Source organism: Mustelus asterias, unplaced genomic scaffold (assembly GCF_964213995.1).
Source record: "Mustelus asterias unplaced genomic scaffold, sMusAst1.hap1.1 HAP1_SCAFFOLD_63, whole genome shotgun sequence".
Taxonomy (NCBI): Eukaryota; Metazoa; Chordata; class Chondrichthyes; order Carcharhiniformes; family Triakidae; genus Mustelus; species Mustelus asterias.
In genome coordinates, this window is record NW_027590128.1 from 1,037,972 (window position 1) to 1,046,334 (window position 8,363).

Consider the following 8,363-nt stretch of genomic DNA (forward strand, 5'->3'; position numbering starts at 1 on the left):
TTCAGAACAGACAATTTCTATGGAACATTCTTCCCTCTCTCATTCCCCAAAAGCTGTAAATCTCCATCCCACACACTCTCTCCCCATTCTCAGCAGGTCTGGCAGCATCTGGATGGAGAGAAAAGAACTGATGTTTCAGAGCTTTGACAAAGGGTCATCTAGACAAGAAACATCAGCTCTTTTCTCTCCTTACAGATGCTGCCAGACCTGCTGAGATTTTCCAGCATTTTCTCTCTTGGCTTCAGATTCCAGCATCCGCAGTAATTTGCTTTTATAAGGCTGCAGATACCTCCTCCCAAGTAACATGTGTGCGCCCAAGACATCACCACTTGTTTCCCTTATTTCTTTGGCACCCATGGTGCTCTCCGCAGTAAACACAGAGAAGTATCATTAAAAATCTCACCCATCTCCTGTGGCTCCACACACAGATGGCCATACTGATTTTTAAGGGGATCTATTCTCTCTCTAGCCACCGTCTTACTCTTAATATAGCTATAGAACCTCTTGGAATTTTCTTTAATCTTCCCTGCCAGATCCATATCATACCCTCTTTTTGTCCTCCTGATTTCTCTCTTCAGTATTTTCTTACACTTTTTATAGTCAGAGTGATTCACTTGTCCCCGATTGCCTAAACCCAATGTATGCTTCCTTCTTTTACCTGACCAGAGCCTCAATGTCCCTTGTCTGCCAGAGATCCCTAAATTTACCATTCTTTCCCTTCATCTTAACAGGAATATACTGCCCCTGGACTCTTGATATCACACTTTTAAAACCTTCCATTTGCCAGTCATTCCTTTCCCTTCAAACAAACTCACCTCATCAACATCTGCTCGATCCTGCCTAATGCCCACAAAAGTGGCCCTGCTCCAGTTTAGGGCCTTGACCTGTGGACCTGTCCTATCTGTTTCCAGAACTATTTTGAAACTATTGGTGCTCCCAATAGTGCTCCCTGACTGACACTTCAGTCACTTGCTCCACCTCATTTCTTAACTGTCTAATAGAAAGTGAGTCCAGGAATTGATAATGAAAAATAAGGAGCTGGGAGATGAATTGAACAAGTATTTTGCCTCGGTGTTCACAATAGAGGATACAGTTAAAACTCAGAAACAGCTGGAAATCAGAATAGTAATTAATTAATAATAATGAATCATAAAATACAGTGTAGGAGGAGGCCATTCAGCCCATCGATCCTGCACCGACAACAATCCCATCCAGGCCCTATCCACATATTTACCTGTTAATCCCCCTGATACATTCTCGCATGGTGGTCTGCCTCCCTGGGGCCGGGATCCAGGATGTCGCTAGTCGCGTCCCGGAAATCCTGAGGTGGGAGGGAGAGGAGCCTGAGGTAGCGGTACATATTGGTACCGCTGATGTGGGTAGGAAGGGAGAAGGGGTCATGAAAAGGGAGTACAGGGAATTAGGGAGACAGCTGAGAAAGAGGAAAGCAAAGGTAGTAATCTCAGGATTACTGCCTGTGCCACGGGAAGGTGAGGGCAGGAATGGAGTGAGGTGGAAGATGAATGTGTGGCTGAGGGACTGGTGCAGGGGGCAGGGATTCAGGTTCCTGGACCATTGGGACCTCTTTAGGGGCAGGGGTGATCTGTATACAAAAAACGGGTGGAACTTGAATCACACGGGGACCAATATCCTGGCCGGTAGGTTGGCTAAGGTTACTGGGGAGAATTTAAACTAGATAGGTTGGGGGGAGGGGAGCTAGAAGAGTTGACTAGGATCAAGGAACTAATTGATGGGGTGGAGGATGCAGGGGTAAGGGGAATTACAAAATTAATGGTAGAGGAGAGGGTGCAAGTGAATGAAGGCGGTAATTTAGATAAGGGAGTAGAGGGAGAGGGTGTTCGCGACTCATCAAAGCGGGTCCAGATAAAAGCTGGAATAAGGACACTTTGCCTGAATGCACGAAGCATTCGGAACAAGGTAAATGAGTTGATGGTGCAAATCAGCACGAGTGGGTACGATCTAGTGGCCATTACAGAAACGTGGCTGAAAGGTGACCAGGACTGGGAGATGAATATCCAGGGGTATCAGGCGTTTAGGAAGAATAGACAGGAAGGAAAAGGTGGTGGGGTCGCGCTATTAATAAGAGATAATATCAGGGTAGTACTGAGGGATGACATAGGTTCTGAGGAACAAAACGTGGAATCATTATGGGTAGAGATGAGGAATAGTAGAGGGAGAAAGACACTAGTAGGTGTGGTATATAGGCCCCCAAATAATAATGTTGAGGTAGGGAGGGCTATAAACAAGCAGATAAGGGATGCGTGTAAAAACGGAACGGCAATAATCATGGGGGACTTCAACATGCACATTGACTGGCAGACTCAAGTCGGTAAGGGTGGAATGGAGGAAGAGTTCTTAGAATGCTGTCGGGATAGTTTCCTTGAACAGCATGTTACGGAACCGACGAGGGAACGAGCTATTTTGGATCTGGTATTGTGTAACGAGGTAGGTAGAATTAAGGATCTTATTGTGAAGGACCCTCTTGGGTCTAGTGACCACAATATGGTCGAATTTCTGATTCAGATGGAAGAGGAGAAAGTTTGGTCCCAAACCAGTGTCCTCTGTTTGAACAGAGGGAAATATGATAGGATGAGGGATGAATTGGCTAAGGTAGACTGGGAGAGCAGGCTGGCAGGTAGGATAGCTGAGGAACAGTGGAGGATTTTTAAGGAGATCCTTTTCAGTTCTCAGCAAAAATATATTCCAGCAAAAAACAAGGATTGTAAGAAAAGGGAGAACCAGCCGTGGATAACGAAGAAAATAAAGGAGAGTATTAAAATAAAAACAGCTGCGTACAGAGTGGCCAAAAATAGTGGAGAAACAAGTGATTGGGAAAAATTTAAGAAACAACAAAGAGAGACTAAGAAAGCGATAAAGAAAGGAAGGATAGACTATGAAGCTAGGCTAGCAATTAATATAAAAAATGATAGTAAAAGTTTTTATAAATATATAAAAAGGAATAGAGTGGCTAGAGTGAATGTTGGACCCTTGGAGGACGAGAGGGGGGAGTTAATAGTGGGAAATGAGGATATGGCTGAGTCTTTAAATAAGTTTTTTGTGTCGGTCTTCACGGTGGAGGACACAAATAGTTTGCCAAATATTAACGATAGAGGGTTGGCAGCAGGAGAAATACTTAATACAATTAATGTTACCAGAGAGGCAGTGCTGGGTAGACTAATGGGACTGAAGGTGGATAAGTCCCCGGGTCCGGATGGAATGCATCCCAGGGTATTGAAAGAAATGTCAGAGGTAATAGTGGATGTGTTAGTGATTATTTATCAAAACTCGTTGCATTCTGGGGTAGTGCCGGTTGATTGGAAAACGGCTAATGTTACGCCGCTGTTTAAAAAAGGAAGGAGACAAAAGGCGGGTAACTATAGGCCGGTCAGCTTAACGTCTGTAGTAGGGAAAATGCTGGAATCCATTATTAAAGAGGAGATAGCAGGGCATCTGGATAGAAATGGTTCGATCAATCAGACGCAGCATGGATTCATGAGGGGAAAGTCGTGCTTGACGAACATGTTGGATTTTTATGAAGATGTGACTAGGGCGGTTGATGGAGGAGAACCGGTGGATGCGGTGTTTTTGGATTTCCAAAAGGCGTTTGATAAGGTGCCCCATAAAAGGCTACTGAAGAAGATTAGGGCACACGGAGTTGGGGGTAGTGTGTTAAAGTGGATTGGGGACTGGCTATCCGACAGGAAGCAAAGAGTCGGAATAAATGGGTGTTTTTCCGGTTGGAGGAAGGTAACTAGTGGCGTGCCGCAGGGATCGGTACTCGGGCCGCAACTATTTACCATTTATATAGATGATCTGGAGGAGGGGACGGAGTGTAGGGTAACGAAGTTTGCAGATGACACAAAGATAAGTGGAAAAGTGAATTGTGTGGAGGACGGAGAAGATCTGCAGAGAGATTTGGACAGGCTGTGAGTGGGCGAGGATATGGCAAATGGAGTACAACGTTGAGAAATGCGAGGTTATACACTTTGGAGGAAATAATAACAAATGGGATTACTATCTCAATGGAAACAAATTAAAACATGCTACCGTGCAAAGGGACCTGGGGGTCCTTGTGCATGAGACGCAAAAGCCCAGTCTGCAGGTACAACAGGTGATCACGAAGGCAAATGGGATGTTGGCCTATATTGCGAAGGGGATAGAATATAAAAGCAGGGATGTCTTGATGCACCTGTACAGGGCATTGGTGAGGCCGCAGCTGGAATACTGTGTGCAGTATTGGTCCCCTTATATGAGGAAGGATATATTGGCATTGGAGGGAGTGCAGAGAAGGTTCACCAGGTTGACACCGGAGATGAGGGGTTTGGATTATGAGGAGAGGCTGAGGAGATTGGGTTTGTACTCGTTGGAGTTTAGAAGGATGAGGGGGGATCTTATGGAGACTTATAAGATAATGCGGGGGCTGGATAGGGTGGAGGCGGAGAGATTCTTTCCACTTAGTCAGGAAGTTAAAACTAGAGGACACAGCCTCAAAATAAAGGGGGGTCGGTTTAAGACAGAGTTGAGGAGGAACTTCTTCTCCCAGAGGGTGGTGAATCTCTGGAATTCTCTGCCCACTGAGGTGGTGGAGGCTACCTCGCTGAATATGTTTAAAGCGCGGATGGATGGATTCCTGATCGGTAAGGGAATTAAGGGTTATGGGGATCAGGCGGGTAAGTGGTACTGATCCACGTCAGATCAGCCATGATCTTATTGAATGGCGGGGCAGGCTCGAGGGGCTAGATGGCCTACTCCTGCTCCTATTTCTTATGTTCTTATATACCAAGTGGCAATTTATCATGGCCAATCCGTCTAACCAGCACATCTTTGGATTGTGGAAGGAAACCGGAACACCCGGAGGAAACCCACACAGACACGGGGAGAATGTAGAAACTCTGCACAGACAGTGACCCGAGGCTGGAATTGAACCCGGGTCCCTGGCGCTGTGAGGCAGCTGCACTAACCACTGTGCCACCAGGCCACATGTCAGTGCCATCGCCCGACTCCAGCCCAGTCTCAGCTCATCTGGAACCCTCACCCATTCCATTGTGATGTCACACCCTCACCCATTCCATTGTGACGTCACACCCTCACCCATTCCATTGTGACGTCACACCCTCACCCATTCCATTGTGACGTCACACCCTCACCCATTCCATTGTGACGTCACACTCTCACCCATTCCATTGTGACGTCAGGGCTTCACTCTCCGATCACAATCCCTGCCGGCCTCCCACATGCAGCCTCAATGGCGGCAGTCAGCCCGGGTCTAACACTACAAGCTGCCGCTCCATTTGGTACAAACGGGGAGACCGGGAAGTTCATTTCCGGGGATTGGGTTTGAACAACATGTTTCCACTTGGCCCCACCACAAATCGCCTCACCAGGGCCAGCCGGCCCGGGAGTCCTTGAGGGGACAGCCAGACGTTGTTTTGGAAAGAACGCCACCGCAAGCACCTGCTCCGGTTTCGCAACCGGTGTTGAGGAGATCACAGCGTCGGTGCGGTCCTCCAGACCGTCTGGACTTGTGAATTCTGTTGATATGACCTGTTTTTTTCTTGCACCCCGCCACCTTTTGTTCTTAAAGGAGGGGTGAATGTGGTGAACCATCGTTGGGTCACCACTGGGGGTTGTTATTATGTTACTGTTGGGCTAGGGTGTTGTTACTGTGGGGGTTGTACAATGTTGTTGGGTTAGGGTGTTTACCTGTTATAAGTGTTATCATGGCACATTCCAGTGGGGTCCCGCCTCCGGTGGCGAGGTATAAGACCCTCTGCTCCGGCAGGACCCCTTCAGTCTGAACTGGTGTATTCGTGTTAGTAGTTCCATTGTTACACAATAAAAGCCTTCAATATCGAAGCCTTGGTTCCACGTGCTTAATTGTCGCGCATCACAAAGTCTCTCCACCCTCCCGCCACATTTATCATTCCCCGCACGCCGCCCTCTTACCTCGTATTGATCTCGCTTCCAAGATAAAACCGACCGTCTGTCCGTCGCCATTACCCGCTCTGCGCCTGCTTCAGGTCCCGCCCCCCATTCACTCCGATTGGTTGGAGGACCAGCCGCTCCCGTTCGGCCTCCAGCCCCGCCCCCTCTTCCTATTGGCCCGGAGCTGCCGTCAATCAGCCCCCGGGCATTGTGATGTGGAGCATGCGCAGTGTCATTGCTGTCCTTGGTGCTTGTTTGTCCCGGAGAAGCGGAGTCAGCGTTAGGCGGTGGCTGGGAGGATTTGGAAACACTTTGTGGATCCGCAAACCCTTCAGAATCATTGTCAGCTCCCTGGTTTGCAGCTGCGGGGCTTCTCCCTCCCTCCCTCCCGGGAACAGGCCCAGGTTAACGGCCCCATCCTGGCTCAGCCACTGGAGGATGGTTCACATCAGAGGATGGGGGAGGGGGACAATAAATAAGAGGTTACACTTTGGCCTCAAATCAATGAGGACTCTGATCTCTGGGAAGGAAGGAAACCCTGGGAGGTGGGCGGGGAGGATTCACAAACACCCGCTGGAGGCCCCAACACCCCCAGTAAAAAGCTGCAGCTCCCGGGTTTGCAGCTTTTTCCCGGGAGGGAGTTGGGGAAGTTTTGTGGAGACAATTCCCGGCTGGTTCAGTTCGTGGTTCCTGGAGCTCAGAAACCCCGAGTTAGAATCCTGAACCCCACACTGGGTGGTTGTTTTATTAAATACTTTTTATTTATTAATAATCTGTTGAAGAAAATATTAATTTGTTTTGAAAAATCATTTTATAGCATTTGTGAAAATACCCATTAAAATAGCAATTCTCCCAATGTATTTCATAGGATCCCTACAGTGCTGAAGTTGGTTATTCGCCCATCGAGTCTGCACCAACAACAATCCCACCTCGGCCCTATTCCCATAACCCCACATATGTAACCTGCTAATCCCTCAAACCTACTCATCCCAGTTTAGAAATGTCTTGTTTCAGGGTTTGTGACAGAGACATGTCCTGAGTAGAGAGAACAGACCTATCCTGTGTTTGTTGCCCAGCGAGCTGCTGTGGAAGCTCTCTTCATAAGAGAGCAAGCTGTTTCTAATAATATTCAATACATTTCTTGACATTTTATGAAGATCCGATGGTGATTGCTTTCAAAACATGCCGTCAAATCAGAGATTGGTGTAAAACTGTTCCTGACTGTAAGTGACACTTCCAGTCTGAACATGTCTTTGGTCTGAAGTTTCCAAGTGTTTATGTGACATTCCTGAGTTTTCTGATGCAACAACAACTGGTATTTACCTGTTAACAGATTAAAGTCAGTAAAATATACCGATACCCTTCACAGAGACTCAGAAAGGTAGGGACAGGGATGATGGAGAAATTGTAATTCACTAAAGGTGTACACATGGGGTTTGTCAAAATTTCCTTTTTAACTAACGACAAATCCAATGTACTGTTTGGAAGCACATCCAGGGTTAGGATTAGGGTGAGGTGTTAGTTAGGGTGAGGTGTTAGTTAGGGTGAGGTGTTAGTTCGGGTGAGGTGTTAGTTCGGGTGAGGTGTTAGTTAGGGTGAGGTGTTAGTTAGGATGAGGTGTAAGCTTGGGTTCGGATTCAGGGTGGAGGTTGGGATCTTGGTTTTGTTGCTGAGAATGCACAGAGAAATTGGGATCTTGCTGTGTTTATGTGTGGAGTTCCGGGGGTGGTGGAACCAGGATGAAGAATTGGAAAAAGATGCCAGTACGGCCATGGTGGCACAGTGGTGAGCACTGCTGCCTCTCAGCGCCAGGGACCCAGGTTCGATTCCGACCTCGGGTAACTGTCTGTGTGGAGTTTGCACATTCTCTCCTGTCTGTGTGGGTTTCCTCCGGGTGCTCCAGTTTCCTCCCACAGTCCAAAGATGTGCGGGATGGTTTGATTAGCCATGATGAATTTCCCTTTAATGTCGGGGGAATTAGGAGGGTAAATATGTGGGGTTACAGGAATCGGGCCTGGGTGGGATTGTGGTCGGTGCAGGCTCGATGGGCCGAATGGCCTCCTTCTGCACTGTAGATTCTATGATACAGTTTATATTGTCTGTTTCAGAGCCAGATTCATGTGTTTACATGTCATACAATTTCCTTGAATTCAATGTTGTTTTTCCTCAGTCCCAGATGTGGCAATCAAATTATGGATTCAACTATAAGTAAATGGGTGCACTGTGTGTGTGTGTGTGTGTGTGTCTTTGTATTTGTCAGTTTATGTGTCGGTGTGTGTGTGTTGGTATGTTGGTGTGTGCTAGTGTGGGGTGTCTGTCTCTCTCTGTTTTGGTTTGAAGAACCCTTTGCTAACTGCTGCCTGTTGTTTCCTTGTGTTAGTTTAATCACGCAGTGTCTGACAAATCGGCTTCATCTT

The 8,363-nt window shown here is 47.3% G+C and overlaps 2 protein-coding genes across 2 annotated transcripts in view; both read left to right on the top strand.

Annotated features, from left to right (window-relative positions):
* LOC144483333 (uncharacterized) overlaps positions 1-7,284 on the top strand; it is an 84,058-nt gene extending 76,774 nt beyond the window's left edge. Inside the window, exon 8 of the mRNA XM_078202049.1 lies at positions 7,211-7,284. Coding sequence (XP_078058175.1) covers positions 7,211-7,284 — 74 coding nt within the window. The remainder of the gene's footprint in view (positions 1-7,210) is intronic.
* The window catches only part of LOC144483360 (uncharacterized), a 461,390-nt gene that overhangs the window by 393,458 nt on the left and 59,569 nt on the right, over positions 1-8,363 (top strand). The gene's annotated exons all lie outside the window — the stretch shown is intronic.